This window comes from Pelophylax lessonae (assembly GCF_965119305.1).
Source record: "Pelophylax lessonae genome assembly, chromosome: 3".
NCBI lineage: Eukaryota > Metazoa > Chordata > Amphibia > Anura > Ranidae > Pelophylax > Pelophylax lessonae.
In genome coordinates, this window is record NC_138770.1 from 628,662,408 (window position 1) to 628,680,947 (window position 18,540).

An 18,540-nucleotide genomic window follows, 5' to 3' on the forward strand; every position below is an offset into this window, starting at 1 on the left:
CTAGTGACGTACCGGTACGTCACTTTGCCTGGCCGGGGCTGACCGCCGCAGTATATGTACTTGCGGCGGTCGGCAAGTGGTTAAACAAAGTGGGGAAAGGGTAGGACACTCTGTCAGGTTTTTAATGCTGTCTGTGTCCCAGTTGGGTTGGTTGACCCACCTTATTTGCCCTGGTGACCACTGTCACTAAAAGAGAAAGTGAGGGGAAATCCCAAATGTAACAGTTGCCACCAGAACAAAAACTAGAGGGAAATCCTCCAAAGGGGACACCCGTCACTCTGACAACTCTAGGATAGGATTTCTGTTCACTTTAGAAAAAAATTGTGTCCCCAAGACAAGAATGTAGGGGAAATCTCCCTAGCGAGACACAGGCAGTAAAATATAACCTGATAGGGGTTTTGATTCTTTTCCTACCATATCCAAAAACAAATAAAATGTACTTGCCAGCTAGTAAAAGCTGGTATAAACGTATCTCGCTTTGTGAAGGGAGAAATTCAGTAGCCAGTAAAACGAGGATTATATCTGCTGATTATCAGAGCTGGCAGAGATTCTTGCAAATGGGATGAAGAGGATTAGAAGTATTTAGATGACGTCTTGTACATGTAGGTTTAATCGTCTGAAACTTTCATGCTCCTTCTCCTTCGGTGGGACTGGGCCACCAGCAATAGGTGTAGCTGCCTTCAGCCAATTACCCTTTAATGACTAAGCTATTAATAACTCAGGAAAGAGTAGTTGTCGTGTCTTCTCCGTCTTTAGATTAGGGTAGCAAACATGGAAGAACCACAAGTAATGAAGTCACTCTTGGAATGAGGGGAGACCCCAGACATCTTTCCTTCATTCTGTCAACCAACTATTGAACTTCCCAAGAGATCCACTCTTTGCCTGCTGCAAACATGGCACTGATGAAGATTAAATTTAACCAGAGGAAAAGAGTCAAGTTGGCTCAGGGGCTATGGCTGATGAATTGGTGCTGTGTATTAGCTGGCATTGCCCTTTTCACCATGGGAATATTCCTAAAAATCGAGCTCAGGAAGAGGAGCGAGGTGATGGATAATGTTGAAAGCCATTTTGTGCCCAATTCTCTCATATTTATTGGTGTGCTGGCCTGTTCCCTCAACGCATTTGCTGGGAAAATCTGCTACGATTCCCTGGATCCTGCAAAATTTGCAAGGTGGAAGCCTATGCTAAAACCTTATCTGATTATCTGTCTGCTGTTCAATATCTTCACCTTCTTCATCGCTGTGGTGTGTCTGGTGACCAGGGGGTCCTTGGAGAGTACTCTGGCTCACGGATTAAAGAATGGCATGAGGTACTACAAGGACACAGACACACCAGGCAGATGTTTCATGAAGAAGACCATCGACTTGCTCCAAATTGAGTTCAAATGCTGTGGAAACAATGGATTCCGGGATTGGTTCGAAATCCAGTGGGTCAGTAACCGATACCTGGACTTCAGCTCTAAGGAGGTGAAAGAGTAAGTAGTTTTTAGTTTCCTTGTATGGTTTAAAAACGCCAATAGTACCCCAACTGTTTAAGGTTTGCTGAGTCTCAAATCTTGTCATCCAGGCTCTCAGATACAACCAGAATAAATATTTTATGTACTGTATTTTCGCGACTATAAGGCGCACCGGATTATAAGGCGCAGTATCAGTTAACGGTAAATTTTCAAACTATTTTCATATATAAGGCACACCGGATTATAAGGCGCACTTTTTTTTTTGGAACGTTGATCCGCGCGAGGTTTACTGGCAGGTGCTCATCGCGAACCCTCGGATGACAGTTCTGGTGGATACTTTATGCCAGGCATCCACTATCCACTGGCACACAGTGGCATAACTGGCCCGACGTTGCCTCCCGGTCTTCGTGAAAGAGTGCTCTCCTTCCATCATCCAGTTTTCCCACGTGATTCGCAGTTTCACCTTGAAGGAACGATTGACACTTATGTCCAGTGGTTGCACCCCTTTGGTCAAACCATCCAGTTAACGGTAAATTTTCAAACTATTTTCATATATAAGGCGCACCGGATTATAAGGCGCACTGACAGTTTTTTGATCAAATTTTAGGATTTTCAGTGCGCCTTATAGTCCGAAAAATACGGTAATTGTTCTATAAACAATTACTTTTTATAATCCTTTTCTCTAATTCAGAAGTTGTTGAGTTCTATTCACTTGGAGAACGTTCTCAACACGCGGTTTGTTAACAAAAGGTAGCAAACTTGATATTTTTTTCATACATTTTTTTCAGGGTCATACTGATTTATGGTATACAAGTCTGAATGGATACCTGTATCTGTCATGGGTGAAGCAAGATAGCAGTGTAGTAAAAAATAATGTCATAAATCAAATTCACTCTCACAAACTTATTCTAAGTAATCAGTAGTAGAAAAGCAGCAGCTTCAGCACCTTTCATTGAATGAACTGACTGAATAGGAAACGGAGCTATCACCAATGCTGTGATTTTTGAACGCTGCAGATAAGTCATTCCATAGGCGTGCGCACAGGGTGTGTCAGGTGTGCCTGGGCACACCCTAATCATCCTATGTGGCACAGATTCCCCCTGTTTAGACCCTAAAAATATTGTAAAAAAGTAATAGAAATAAATAAAACTAAAAAATTATTTAAAAAAATTAATGAAAAAAACTAGTCACCATCCACTGCCCTACTGACACCAACCCCTGCCCGACTGACACTGTCAGTATATATATATACACATGCACACACATATGTGTTTGAGCTTTGGGGTGCACATCCTAATGCAATAGGCTGCACACACCTATGAGTCATTCCCAACCAGGGATCTTTGGAACAATAAAGCCTCGTACACACGCACCGTTTGTTGGCCTTGAATTTTCGGCCAACGTCCGATCGGCCGATTGTCAGCTTGTTAGTATGATGCTTCCTACAACCGACTGCAACTTTTCGGCCGAACAAAATCTGGTGTGCATGCTATAAAATTTTCGTTGGCCGTCACCAGAACGGCCGATTGTTCCTCAGTCAGTACAGAGTTCGGCAGACAAAAATGTGATGATCAAGACTGGGCATGCTCAGAGAAGAAAAAACACACGGAAAGTAAACCATCACATGACATCACTTCTGAAGTTGGTTGTTGTTGGCCAACAAAATTCGTGTGCAGTCTAGAGCACATTTCAACCAACACAACAACACTGAACAAAAGACGGCCGATCGGTCGGCCAACAATCGGTGCGTGTGTACGAGGCTTAAGTTTCCTCCAGAGGTTGCTAGGGGTTTCTTGAGATGTGGCTGATTGACCTCCCTTCTGATGGTGCTGTATAGTTCCAGGTCCAAAGCCACTTGGCAAAGCCAGGACCATGACACTAATGATCTTTTTAGTTCTCTGCAAGGGTAGCATCATTTCTACCGAAAACCAATGTAGGTGGAATTTTTCCTATTGGCGCCAATGAACTAGTTTTAGTAAGGGTTCTCTGAAACCCTAAACTTATTTTAGTGGTCCTCTGGGGTATAAAGGCTGAGAAAGTTTGCTGTAGATCAGTGGTCTCCAAACTTTGGCCTCTGGACACCAAAGTGCAGCCCTTTGCTTGCCTTCTTCTGGTCCTTGGGGCACTATTCCTCCCACTGATGCTTGGGCATTTTCTACTTCCACTGGCCATAGTCCAGGCCCTCAAAGTATGAAGGACAGTGAATTGGCCCTTTGTTTAGAACGTTTGGAGACCCCTGCTCTGGATAATCATCCACAAATGGCTGCATCCTGGGTGAAGCCATGTCCACATTAGACATAGCATTACATTTGTTTCACAACTAACTTTATGAAGGCTTCAACACATATCATAGATCATATGTGCAAGACTAACAGCAGTGGGTTCAGAAGGATTTAAAAAGCTCAGTAACAGTTCAGGGGTCGTAATACAGTTCCACTACCTGCATGTGTATAGCCAGAATGGAACAAAGAAAAACAAAAATACTAAGCAAATTGAGATACAGTCAACGTCAAAAAACTAGACTGCCCCCAATGAAAGGAGAGAGAACCGTGCGGGCCACCTCAGTATCTCTCCGTAATCAAGGACAATTGGAACGGTTTAGTGACTGGAGGCGGATGGCACAGTAAAGGCTCAGAGAACATAAAGATAGTGTCCAGGATTGCCGTTGGTGCGATTCGCTCCGGAACCATCCTTGGATCAAGGGGGAAACTACAAGCATACAAAAAGTGCCCTCAAGGATACAATCACATGGCATACCCCTAGACCAGTGATGGCGAACCTTGGCACCCCATATGTTTTGGAATTACATTTCCCATGATGCTCATGCACTCTGCAGTGTAGTTGAGCATCATGGGAAACGTAGTTCAGAAAACATCTGGGGTGCCAAGGTTCGCCATCACTGCCCTAGATAATAAGCACAGCATTATATTGTATCATTCATCTAGACACAGGCAGTCAGTCATGGTATCTAATGAGTGAACTGCTGTATATTCAACTGCTCTTGGGAACAAATTGCCTCTAATTAACTGTATTGTTTAGTAGATTGTACTTGCCACTTAAAGCCTGACACAGTACTGAGCTGATAACAATATCAATGTTCTTACGTATAAAGACTATATAAAACAAACTTTTTAACCTTTGCTTTGATCATTTTGCACACGTTAAAGTATTTGATTGCGATGCATTGTGCAGTGGTTATCAGAGCCAGAACAAGGAGTGGGCAGCAGGGTCGGCTGCCCAGGGCGCAATGGCTTATTATTACCGTAACCGTACCTTCAGGGAAAGGGGGGGAGGGGTGCAGTTTGGCATCTGGGCGCTGGATGACCTTGTCCCAGCACTGGTAGTTAAATACAATGAAGTAAGCCATAGGAACTAAATTTCCTTTTGTTATATTGGGATTGATACCAGATTTTTTTCAGTTGGTTGTAATGAGTTACTTTACTTGGCATATTGCTTTTACTCTGCATGGCATAGTGTATGTGGCCACATTGCACTCTGTATTTGTGCAGATTAAACTGAAGAGGACAAGTTTTAGGACTGTATAATCTACCAGTCCCTAGCCTAGTAGCACTATAACACATAAACACATAACCATCAGATATCTTCATGTCTTTGCTGTAGTGTGGAGGCTTATTTATAAGTTAAAGTATAACTTTTTTTTTTAGTTTTGGATAGAGTGGAGAGGGATTAGAACACCGGTCAGTTTTTATTGCTGTGTGTCAACGTTGGAAGATTTACCCTCTTTATTTGTCCTGATTACCATTATAATTAACCACTCTACGACCGCTCACAGTAATACTACTGCGGCAGAGTGGTTCGTTATCGTCCAGCGACGTAGTATTAACGTGATTGGACACTCCCCCTTCTGGGCGGCGCTTGCGCGCCGCCGGAGGCTCGCTCCCGCTGTTTTCATTCACAGCGGGAGTCGGGCCAGGGGAGGAGCAGCGGCGATCGCCGCTGCTCTTACCCGATCGTCGGGGATCGAGTCTGGAGATCCGCCCGCTGTGTGTAAACACAGCGGGCGGATCTCCATAGTGACAGGGAGTGACAGATCGGACTGTTCAGCATAGCTGGACATCCGATCTGTCCATGACTCACACAGTCACCTCCCCCCCTACACGTCAGTAAGCACCAGGCATACATTAACCCCTCCCTCTCCAATAAAATTAACCCCTTCCCTGCCAGTGTCATTTTTACAGTAACAGTGCATATTTATAGCACTGATTACTGCAGTAATGTCACTGGTACCCCCAAAAGTGTCAAAAATGTCAGTCAGGGGTCCGGTCTGTCCGCCGCAATGTCGCAGTCCCGCAAAAAAAATCGCAGATCGCCGCCATTACGCGTTAAAAAAAAAACACCAAAAATGACAGAAATCTTTCCCTTTGTTAGTAAACGCAATAACTTTTGCGCAAACCAATCAAAATACGCTTATTGCGATTTTTTTTTTACCAAACATATGTAGCATAAAACAAATTGGCCAAAAATTTTTAAAAAAATTGGTTTTTACATCTTTTTTGGGGGGAATTTCATATAAAAAAATGTTAAAAATATTGTTATTTTTTCAAAATAAACGCTCTTTTTTTGTTTATAGCGCAAAAAGTAAAAATCGCACAGGTGATCAAATACCACCAAAAGAAAGCTCTGTTTGTGGGAAAAAAAGGACGTAAATTTCGTTTGGGTACGGCGTCGCACGACCGCGCAATTGTCAGTTGAAGTCGCACAGCGCCGAATCGCAAAAAGTGGCCTGGACGGAAGACAGCAAAATCCTCCGGTGGTAAAGTGGTTAAAAGTGAAAGAAAAAGAAATCTCAAATTTTGGGTTGTCCCCAGAAAAGTAATAGAGGGGAAATCTTCCGATGGGGACACTAGTTCTGGTGACCTGGGGGGTCCCCAAGAGATTCCCTTAATTTGGAGGGATTTCATCTCACTTCCTGTTTTGGCTATGGGACAGGAAGTGAAGAGAAATCTCCCTATTGGTTCAAAGAGGGCAAAAATAAATCTTACCGGCATTATAATCGTCCTTTACTCTATCTAAAATGAGAAAAAAAAGTTTTGCTGATAGTTCTACTTTAAGTATGGTGTGTTCATACCTTATATTATACACGTACACAACTCCCATATGACAAGTACAGTTTGAAGCTTCCTCATAGGCGTGCACACCGGGTGTGCCAGATGTGCCTGGGCATACCCTAAACACGCCATGAGGCACAGATTCCCCTTGCTGCCTGGGCCACTACGTCATTTACAGGCCTCTTCCTTTTGTGAATGAACACAGTGAGTAATCAGTACCGATCACTCTCTGTGTTCACACATGACTGAAGTATAGTAAACTGTGTTTTATATATATATATATATATATATATAGTGTGAAATGAATTGGTGCGCTAAATTTAGCGCACCAATTCATTTCACACCATATTTACTTATTTCTGGTAGCAGCTTATTCACATATCAGCGCACCCTTTTATATTTTTCATATACATATATATATATATATATATATATATATATATATATACATATATATATATATATACACACACACACACACACGGATGTGTGTTTGAGCTTTGGGGTGCACACCCTAATTCAGGGGTGTCAAACTCAATTTCATCACGGGCCGCATCAGCATTATGGTTGCCCTCAAAGGGCCGGTTACATCTGTAGGATTACATGTCCAGAGCACCCCATGCCCCCTTACATGAGATGTCAAGAACCCCTGCACCATCAGAAGTCAAGAGTCACCCTCCCTTCCTTGCATCACAATGCACCCCCTTACCTTGTGCTGCTGCCAGGAAGAAGATGTGGGCGGATCTGGGAAGAAGTACAGGGTCTGGAGGAGAACCAAAGGAGGGTTGGAGTCAGTTTCCAGAGTCTGCTGAATGTGGAGACCAGGGGAGGCAAAGGTGGTGTTGCGGCTGCACAGAGAGGTGAAGGATCTGTAGGAGGAGTTCTTCTCTCCTCTCTGCTGCAGACTGCTGAGAAGGGGGGGGGAGACAAGCCTTTCTGCAGCTGCACAGGATCTGGCAAAGGAGGTTTGTCCTCTCTGCTGCCCACTACAGAGACAAGGTGGGGGCAGAGACAAGAGGGGTGCCGCAGCTGCAGGAGAGGTGCGAGGGCCACATGAAATGGCCTGGGGGGCCGCATTTGACACCTGTGCCCTAATGCAATAGGCTGCGCATACCTATGAGCTTCCTCATTGGTCCCAGTCAATACTTTAAGAGCCAATTTACATTTGTAATGTAATGTGTGTAATGCATTACTGCATGCATTAAATTAGGGCAGCCCTTGAAAGCAAACAATGGGCTGCCAAAATGTCCAAAATATCGCATGTGCCACAAAATCTTCACTGCATCTCATCACAATGCGTTATGGTGCACATGTACATTGCCTTAGTTGGCCTGCTATTCAAATTAAATGGCACTACAATGTGTTAATGCATATAACGTTCACTATCGTGCCTTGTGGTAATGTGCATGTTCCAGCTATGCTTAGATGTCAATTGGCTCTACGAGACCATCTAGACATTAATTATTCTTCTACCCTGACTTAGAATATCATGTCTTTCAGAAACGCGTAGATAAGCACTATTATCTCTCATTGGTTTTCCTATCTGTAAATTCCAAGTTCTATAGGGCCTTATACATCTTATACATCTTATACATCTTATACATCTGGTGTCCTAATAAACAATCCAGATGGTGGTGCTGATGTCTTTATAAATTACTTGACTGTGATTGCCAATCGTGGACTAATGTCAATGCCACACATAATGCTTATCTTCATGCCCAAGCAATAAACACTCTTAGTGTTGAATTAATGTGCCAATCTCATATAAAATCCAATGGACACTTTATTGAGTCAATAAGAGGTTAAAAACGTGGATACCATTTAGTCACTATAGACTTTGTTTTTAACCCCTTATTGACTCAATAAAGTGTCCATTGGATTTCATATGAGATTGGCACATTAATTCAACACTAAAGGCCCGTACACACGATAAGAAAATCTGTAGGGAAATTTCGTCCAACGACCGATCTGCCGATTTTCGGATTGTTAGTATGGTGCTTTCGACAGCCGACTCTGACTTTTCGGCTGAAAAAATCCTGATGTGCAGGCTATATAATTTTTATCGTCCGTCAAAACAACGTCCGATTTTCATCTCATTAGTACAGATTTTGATGGAAAAAAATCTTAAGAGCAAGACTAGGCATGCTCAGAGAGGAAAGAACACACACAAAGCAATCCAACACATGACATCACTTCTGAAGTAGAATTCTGTCGTATGGGAAAATTTGTATGAAAATAACCTCTTCACTTTCTACATCAGACTAGCATGCCACAAAAAATGGACGACAGATCGTTCGATAATCTGATCGTGTGTACGGGGCTTAAGAGTGTTTATTGCTTGGACATGAAGTTGAGCATTATGTGTGGCATTGGAATTAGTCCACAATTGGTCATTTATAAAGACATCAGCACCACCATCTGGGTTGTTTATTAGGACACCATGTATACTTTTAAGGTCTTTGCGCTGTGTTTTACTGTGTTACCTTTTGACTTCTTCTACCCTAAAGTGGATTTCTACAGCAGTAGGACTATTGGGACTACTTCAGTCACTGCTGGCCAACAAGGTTTAGCTCCTTGGTATATTGTTCGTATTGTCTCTTATACCTCTACACAATGATAAGGGATTTGCCAAGACAATATTTATAAAAGTCGGTTTAAGAAGTGCAGTGTAAGCAGTGGACATGCTGCTGTGAGATATATATAGTCCAGAGCTGGGTGATTAGCTCATTATTATCCCTGGTTAAGGGGTGGGTTAATCTGGCAGTAAATACACACAATGCATTGTGCTGCGATGGAGTTGCTACATGCTGAGAGAATAGATGGAAAGTATATTAACCCCTAAGGATGGCCACTGGCCATAAACGGCTCAATCTCACCCCAATCTGATCTCATAAGACGCACGGATAAGGACTGGCCCTGGAGTGCTACACGTGGGGTGGCAAAAATGTGCAGCTCCAAATGTCAGAACAACTTGTTATTGTTCACTAGGATTTTCTAGCATGTTGGAAAATCTCGGTGTGACCTTTATTTCTCCTAATTAGAACATAAAGGTGCTAATTGAACGTTCCACACTTGCATCCAAAGAATGAGTCTTGTGAGCCAGGCTGGCGTTACAGGGGACAGGCGAATGCCTTCTTGCCTGTCAGTCTTGAGAAACATCAACTCCTATATGGGTAGCTTTAGACTTGTGTATATGGACGTCAGGGCAGCCCTCAGAAATTTTGGGGCCCCTTACACAGTTTTAGGCCTGGGCCCTGGGCCCCCCCCCCCGGCCTGACCAGCAACATTTCCCAGAGCCCACCTACCATGTCCTCCTTCTCCTCCAGTCCTATTGCTCTCCGCCTCCTCCAGTCCCATTGTCCCCCCGTCTCCTCCAGTCCCATGTCCCCCGTCTCCTCCAGTCCCATGTCCCCCGTCTCCTCCAGTCCCATGTCCTTCTTCATCCCATGTCCTCCTTCTCCTCCAGTCCTATTGCTCTCCGCCTCCTCCAGTCCCATTGTCCTCCATCTCCTCCAGTCCCATGTCCCCCGTCTCCTCCAGTCCCATGTCCTTCTTCATCCCATGTCCTCCTTCTCCTACAGTCCTATTGCCCTCCGCTTCCTCCAGTCCCATTGTCCTCCATCTCCTCCAGTCCCATTGTCCCCCCGTCTCCTCCAGTCCCATGTCCCCCGTCTCCTCCAGTCCCATGTCCTTCTTCATCCCATGTCCTCCTTCTCCTCCAGTCCTATTGCCCTCCGCTTCCTCCAGTCCCATTGTCCTCCATTTCCTCCAGTCCCATTGTCCCCCCGTCTCCTCCAGTCCCATGTCCCCCGTCTCCTCCAGTCCCATGTCCTTCTTCATCCCATGTCCTCCTCCAGTCCCATCTCCTTCATCCCATGTCCTCCTCCTCCTCCAGTCCCATCTCCTTCATCCCAGGAAAATAAAAGTGAATGGTTCTAGTAAATGCCGCCCCTTCTGTCCAGGCGTAAACAGCTGGAGAACAGGGGAGGGCAGGGCCTACAGCTGTGTGTGCGAGGGGCAGCACCCCCACATAGTGCCAATCTGCAATGGAACTGTGGAGCTTACAATTGAATGGTATTGCAAGAATAAGTGGCAACCCTACCCTGTGTGGGGCCCCTCGGGACCCCTACATGTGTATGGGCTGTACCCCCCTGATGGCGGCCCTGATGGACGTTCAAGTCTTATCCAGTTCATGCATTTAGGTTTAAAACTAGAACGTATATTACAAAAGGACTGGTCTTAGGGTGCAAAAAACGGAAGAACACTACATTGTGAAAAGTATTGGGACGCCTGCTTTTACACACACATGAGCTTAATGGCACCCCAGCCTTAGTCCCTAGGGTTCAATATTGGGTTGGCCCACCCTTTGCAGCTATAACAGCTTCAACTCTTCTGGGAAGGTTGTCCACAACAGTGTTTCTCAACCTTTTTTTCGTCAACGCACCCTTTAAAATTAAGGAAAATCTCGAGGCACCCCTGAAAATTATGGACAGTCTGGAGGCAACCTCCAAAATTATGGACAGTCTCACGGCACCCTTTAAAATTATGAACAGTCTTGAGGCACCCCATCCAAAATGTAAACACTATTCTTTTAGTTTTACATGAAGCAACAATATCCACACATGTAGGAGACCCAATGTTAGAGGTGCAAACTGGTACTGACTAGTATTCTAATGTTTCTCTTTTTCCTCAGTTTTTCTCCATGTAGCGGGGTTAAACATGCCTAAAGACACTGTTTGATATGTGGGAAGGAACTAGGCTCCCTCTAGTGGTAGCTGCATGGAATTTCCCGGGCTGTGACTTCCTTTTCACAAGATGAAGAAACTACATCTCCCAGGCTGCTTTGCAAGATCCAGGAACTAGGCTCCCTCTAGTGGTAGCTGCATGGAATTTCCCGGGCTGTGACTTCCTTTTCACAAGATGAAGAAACTACATCTCCCAGGCTGCTTTGCAAGATCCAGGGTGCACGGCTGCACCGCACGGCACTATGGGGGAGGTTATTTAAAGGAAGAGAGAAGCGCGCGAAGGGGGGGGGCCTTTCTGCGCTGGACTCTGAGGAACCAGCGAGCGAGAGTGAAGGACTGACACTGGATATTGGGCCAGAGCCTTTTAGCCTGGAGGGACGACGTGGAACCGTCCCATCTCAAGCACGAGGTACATTCCTGGAGGTCATACTGCTGTTTGCCGAGACCGGAAGTCATCCGCCAGAAGGACCCCGCGCGGCTGGCATATAGCCAAAGGACTGAGACCGCAGTGGAAGCGCGCGAAGGAGAAACTTCTGTTGGTGAGAGGGCACATGCCCAATAACTGACTTTATCTGCTGAAGAGACAGTTTTATCTACAGATAGCGGTAGCGCAGCAGGAGGTGATAAAACCCCGGGGTTTATCACCATACTCTCTCAGGAGACTCATAGACAAACAATAAGGTCTGTAAAGGAGTCGCCAGAGGCTTATCTCTCTCGCAGAAGTTATTGCTCAGTTACGCAGACACCCTGCGGTGACAACTAACAGCTCGTTGTTTTTTTCTTTCTTGATCTTTATTCCTAATCTGGATTACAAATGAGCTCTATTCAATAACCTTGCTAGCGAAGATCAACAAGAAAGAAGAGAACTCTGGGGGAGGGACTCAGATAGGCCCACCTACCTGGTACTGTGTCTAGCCTTAATGCAGGAGGAGTGTGGGGGTATTCTTTTACCTTTTTAAAGCTGTTTTAAATAACCTTTTATGGACTTGTATTGTATTGTATTGTATCTCCCCTATTCAATTTGATACATAGTAAACTAAGTTTGGTTAATTACAATCTTGTGCGTTGTTCCATTGTGTCACCCAGAAGGACTACTATTCAAGAAGGTAACAAGGTATTGTTGCATAGTGAAGTATTGTATTCCAACCTGTGTATCTATTTGATAGTCCAGTCCTATTCTGGGTCAGTTATGCCTGAGGAGGGATCGAGCCAATTTGATTGGGTTGTTAGGCAGGGTGTAGACCCAATAATATAATCAGCAGCTCCTGCGGGGGTGGTGCTAGACGTGGGGGCTCGTCCGGGATTTCTACAGTCCTGCAATACAACCCTCTCAGCCATAGAATTCCCTCCCACGCAGAAATGGATCCTGTCGCTGCTGCTGAGTGGTGCAAGGAAGAGAATGTCATAGTGGAAAATGGCCTGGTGGTTGAAATCAAGGGAGAAGCCTGGACTGAAGAAAAGCTCCTCCCTGTTTTGAGGGCACTATCCACAGACAGGAAATTTTGGGTGATTGACATGAAAACTGACACCACTGTCCCACACACGTATGCACTGTGTGAGTGGAGGAAGGGGGTCCCTGATTATTTCAACGGAAACAGTGTAAAAACTACTGACCAAACAGAACTTTTCCTGATACATCCAGGAGTTCCTATTGCGGGTCCCTCATCCACCACCCCTGGGGTATCCAGCCAAGAAAAAGGTGTCCAAGAAGGGCATCCTGAGTCATCACCTTTGTCGACTTTTAGCTCAGAACTGTGTGCTGTTCTTGGGGAGATTGTGGCAAAATGTAGTAGGGACTCCTCGAGCTATTTGATGACTGGATATAGGAAGCTCCGGACATTCTCTGGGAAACAGCCTGTGCCTTCAGCAGAAGATGGGTTCGAAGAGTGGTTAGATACCGCCACTCAGGCTTTGGAGGAATGGGAGGTACCAGAACAGCACAAGAAGCAGAGAATCACAGAGAGTTTAAGGGGACCTGCATTAGAGGCTGTACGTAATCTAAAGCTTAGCAAGAAGAACTGCACTGCACAGGATTATTTGGACATTCTGCAAGATGTGTTTGGTCGGACGGAGAACGCGGCTGAACTTCTCTACCAGTTGGACCACTGTTATCAAGAAGAGGGGGAGAAGTTGTCCGAATTCATTAAACGTCTGGATAGGATTATCCACCAGATTCTGCTAAAGAAAGGAATAGACCACCGGAAAATAGATGAGACTCGTGCACGACAGGTTCTGAAAGGGGCTCAACCTTTAGATCCCATTGCCATACTGTTACGAACTCGTCGAGATGGCGGCATTCTAGAATACCCCGATCTGATTCGAATGGTCAGAGAGGAAGAGGTTATGTTGGACAACAAGAAGAAAAGTCGGCAGTTTGACTCAACTGCCCGGGTTGGAGTGATAAGTGTGGAAGAGGGTGACTCTCAAGTTGAACTCCTAAAGACCCAAGTGTCTCAGTTGATAGAAATGGTGTCCATCCTGATTGGTCAGGTATCCACTCTACCCAAGGGGAGTATATCGGAGAGGCCAGATGAACCTGTTAGTCTCAGCACAGATCCAGAGCCACGGCCTGCAAGATTGTTAACTTGTTTCAACTGCGGGGGAGTTGGGCATGTTAGAAGGGTATGTCCCAGCTCAGGAAATGCTGCCGCGAAACCTCGCGAGCCAGCGGGAAACTTCAGAGGACACCGGTGAAGGAGTCAACCGGGTGTCCGCCAGTCTTAAGGGACTCCAGAAGTGGTGCAGGATCAGGGAAACTGAGTCAGGGGGTCAGACCCAAATATAATACCCCCAGTTCTAGACTCCGGGTTACTGAGGGAAGGAAAGTCAATGCACACCGGGTTCAGCGGGGGCCCAGATCAAGGAAGAAAAAGGAGAAGAGGGCCAGGGTACAGAGAACTGAATCAGACAACCAGGCTACATCAAGAGAATTCCCAACTAACTTGGTCGGGCCCTCCCCAGTGGTCTCGGTTCAGGTGGAAGGAATTTACACAAGAGCCCTCCTTGACACAGGGGCCCAGGTGACTCTTTTGTATAGAGACTTCTATGATAAATATCTTACCCATCTACCTTTGCAGAAGTTGGAAGATCTGGAGATATGGGGTATTGGGACCCAAAGTTTTCCCTATGACGGGTATCTGCCAATCAAGTTGACCTTTGATCCATCAGTGGCTGGTGAAGCGGAAACCTTCGACACCTTAGCGGTGGTCTGTCCTCGTCCACCAGGGGCCAACAAAAGCTCTCTCATCGTAGGAACAAACACTGACCTGGTAAGGCGCCTTCTGATACAACTGGTCCAGGGACAAGATGCTCAGGCGCCAAGGATCCATCCCATGCTACGGCAGGCCTACCAACGATTAGTGTTGGAGCAAGAGACCCCCGCAGAAGGAGTTGGACGACTCTGGAAGCTGGATAGAGCAGAAAAGGTCTTACAGCCAGGAGAGGTGGCCTGTTTTAAGGCTTCTGTCAAACTCACATGGCAACAGCCGGGTCCCTTCATTATCTTTGAATCAGGTCAAAAGGAGAGACAGAGAGGGATAGAAGTGATCCCTGAGGTGATCCCTTTGAAGGTGTTACAGGAAAACCGTGGAAGGGTTTTAGTGAGTGTCAGAAACACCTCTATTACACCAGTGAAGGTACCGGCCAGAGTGCTCCTGGGCCAAGTCAACCCGGCTACCCCAGTTGCCCCCATTGATTTCAAAGAAAAGGAACAGGGTGAAGCGGTTATAGAGGAGCTTTGCTCTGGAAACGCTGCCCTCCCGCCGGAATGGGTGAAGAGGGCCAAGGCACAACTTGCTCGATGTAGGGAAATATTCTCTAAGGACGAGTTTGACGTGGGATGTGCCAGGAGCGCCACTCATAAGATCCGCCTGAGTGAGGACAAGCCTTTCAGGGAGAGAGTCCGGCGAGTCCCCTTAGGTGACTTAGAAGATCTACGTCAACAGCTGGCAGAGCTCAAAAAGATCGGGATTATCCGAGAATCCAGGAGCCCGTATGCTTCCCCGATAGTGGTAGTCCGGAAGAAAAATGGATCTTTGAGGCTTTGTATCGACTACCGAACGCTGAACAGAAGAACCATCCCAGACCAGTATACCACTCCTCGAATCGAAGATGCCCTACAGAGTCTGTCAGGGGCGAAGTGGTTCAGTGTGATGGACTTAAAGAGTGGGTATTATCAGATCCCCATGCACCCTGAAGATCGGGAGAAAACAGCCTTCATCACCCCTGTGGGGTTCTTTGAGTTCAATCGCATGCCTCAGGGGTTGTCCGGGGCCCCTGCTACCTTCCAAAGGCTGATGGAGAGGACCGTTGGAGATATGAATTTGATAGAGGTACTGGTATACTTGGATGATGTTATCGTGTTTGGCAGAACTTTAGAAGAACATGAGGAGAGGTTGGAAAAGGTCTTGAAGAGGCTACATGAAGAAGGTCTGAAACTTTCTCCTGAGAAGTGCCAATTCTATCAGTCCTCGGTCCATTACCTGGGCCATATCGTGTCTGAAGAAGGGGTGGCCACTGACCCGGACAAGCTGGATGCTGTTGCTTCCTGGCCGAGACCCACAAATGTGACCGAACTCCGGTCATTCTTGGGCTTTTGCTCCTATTACAGGAGGTTTGTGGAGGGGTTCGCCCAGATTGCCCGACCCCTAAATGAGCTCCTGAAGAATGAAGAAGATGATGTCCCTGAGTTGGTAAAGCCGGCGAAGTCCACCATAGGCCCCCGGAAGGCTAAGGAATCCATCCAGGATCAGTGGACCCCGGAATGCGAAGGGGCCTTTGTCCAGCTGAAGGAAACCCTAACCACTGCCCCTGTGTTGGCCTATGCGGACCCCACAAAACCATATGAACTGCATGTTGATGCCAGCCGAGATGGGCTGGGGGGGGTACTTTATCAGGAGCATGAGGGTCATCTGCGACCTGTTGCCTATGTGAGCAGAAGCCTACTGCCTGCTGAAAGGAATTATCCTACTCACAAACTTGAATTCTTGGCCTTGAAGTGGGCAGTGGTTGACAAATTGAAAGACTACCTGTACGGAGCTGAATTCATTGTCAAGACAGATAATAATCCCCTCACCTATCTGTTGACTACGGCCAAGCTGGATGCAACAGGACATCGATGGTTGGCTGCCCTCTCTAGCTTCAATTTTAGCCTGAAGTATCGGCCAGGAATCGGAAATAGGGATGCAGATGCCCTATCCAGAAGGTTGCATGTTCCACAGGAACCTGCGGAAGAATGGACTCATTTGGCTCCAGAAGGGGTGCGTGCCCTATATCAGGGAACTGAATTTCGATCCCGAGGAGGGTCAAGAGCAGAAGAGATTGGGGTTTCGGCTATCGGAGTACCCAAATGCTACTGCCAGGTGACCCAAGTTGAAGGGGAGGGTTTGCCCCGGCTGTCCAAAAGGGACTTGCGGAAGGAGCAGTTGGAAGACCCTTTGGGAAAACTTCTCTTGGAAGCCCTGGAGATCCAGAGCCCTGAGTTGCTTCTAACTGACTCCCCTCAGGGGGCCCGTCTGTTGCATAGAGAGTGGACCCGGTTACAGATCAGAGAAGGAGTGGCCTACCGGAGAGGTCCATCTGAAGATCTGGAGGAGAAGTGGCAACTGTTCTTACCAGCTAAGTACAGAGAGGGAGTTCTGGCCGCTCTTCATGATAATCATGGCCATCTGGGGCCCGAAAGAACCTTTCAGCTTGTCAGGGACAGGTTCTACTGGCCTTGTATGAGGGCCGAAGTTGAAGGATACTGTCATTCTTGTGTCCGGTGTATACAGAGGAAGACTCTGCCACGTCAAGCAGCCCCAATGGGCCATCTACAAAGTCAGGGACCCATGGAGCTGGTGTGCATTGATTTCCTTTGCTTAGAGCCTGATCTGAGTGGCCAGGGGAATGTCCTTGTGGTAACAGACCATTTTACCAGATATGCTCAAGCATTCCCAACAAGGGATCAGAAGGCCTCAACGGTAGCCAAAGTTCTTGTAGAGAAGTTCTTTGTACATTATGGGTTACCACAACGCCTCCATTCTGATCAGGGAAGGGACTTTGAAAGCAGACTGATCAAGAGACTGTTAGATATGTTAGGCATTCAAAAGACTAGAACCACTCCCTACCATCCACAGGGGGATGCCCAGCCTGAACGATTTAACAGGACTCTTTTGGATATGTTGGGGACTTTGAGCTCAGAGAAGAAACAGCATTGGGGCAAGCACGTAGCTGCCATTGTGCATGCCTACAACAGCACTGTCAGTGATGCTACTGGATATTCCCCTTATCGGCTGATGTTTGGAAGGGAGGCTCGGTTGCCAGTGGATTTGGCCTTTGGCATTTCGCCTGATCATACCTCTTCAGCATCGCATAGAGGATATGTGGACCGACTGCGGAAGAGTCTGAAAGCGGCCTATGACAAGGCTCAGGCCACATCTGATCAACGTGGACTGCGGAATAAAAAAAATTTCGACCTAAAAGTTCGGATCCATGACCTGCAACCAGGGGACAGGGTTTTGTTGAGAAACTTGGGTGTCCCGGGAAAACACAAGTTGGCAGACCGCTGGAAGTCCCAACCTTATGTTATCTGCAAGCAACTGCCAAACCTTCCTGTGTACCAAATTCGGCCTGAAGGAAGTGTGGGTCCATTGAAGGCTTGGCATCGGAACCATTTGCTGCCTCTCTCTGAAGCGGTTCGTATGCCCCCTGTGGAAGACTTGTCAGAGGCCCCTTCGACTTCTCGCCGATCCAGACCAGTTACCAGATCTCAGACGACGCTCCCAGATGAGGGAGAGGGAAGTTCTCCATCTGAAGATTTGGAAGATGAAGAGGAGGTACCCGACTGGTTGTGGTCATCTCAGTTGCCAGAACCCACACCTGCCTCCCTGTCTTCATCTGACTTGGCTGATAGAGGAGCCCTTCGGGCAGAAGCCCCTGAATTCATACCCTTTCATATGCTTCCAGAAGAAGCAGCTGAGGATGAAGGTTCTGAGGAGGAGGTTGCACCCTTCTCTGAAGAAGAACTGACCTCTCTTGAACCATCAGGTTCCTCTGTGTTGGAACATGAGGAGGGGGACATTGAAGAATCCTCAGAAGTGCCTGATCCTAGCACCTCTGAGAGCATGCCTCCACGGGAACAGAGGGAAAGGAGAGTCATTCACCCACCTAAGAGACTGACCTATGATCAATTGGGTGAATGTTCGGAAGAAGCTGTTTTTACCTCCAAAAGATCTCCTGACCAGCCTAGTTCCTCCACTGTAGATTTGGTGGGGGACAACCCTAGCTCACC

The 18,540-nt window shown here is 46.6% G+C and overlaps 1 protein-coding gene across 1 annotated transcript in view; it reads left to right on the forward strand.

Annotated features, from left to right (window-relative positions):
- The first annotated feature begins 669 nt into the window (after positions 1 to 669).
- PRPH2 (peripherin 2) overlaps positions 670 to 18,540 on the forward strand; it is a 54,164-nt gene continuing 36,293 nt past the window's right edge. Inside the window, exon 1 of the mRNA XM_082250028.1 lies at positions 670 to 1,474. Coding sequence (XP_082106154.1) covers positions 894 to 1,474 — 581 coding nt within the window. The 5' untranslated portion in view covers positions 670 to 893. The remainder of the gene's footprint in view (positions 1,475 to 18,540) is intronic.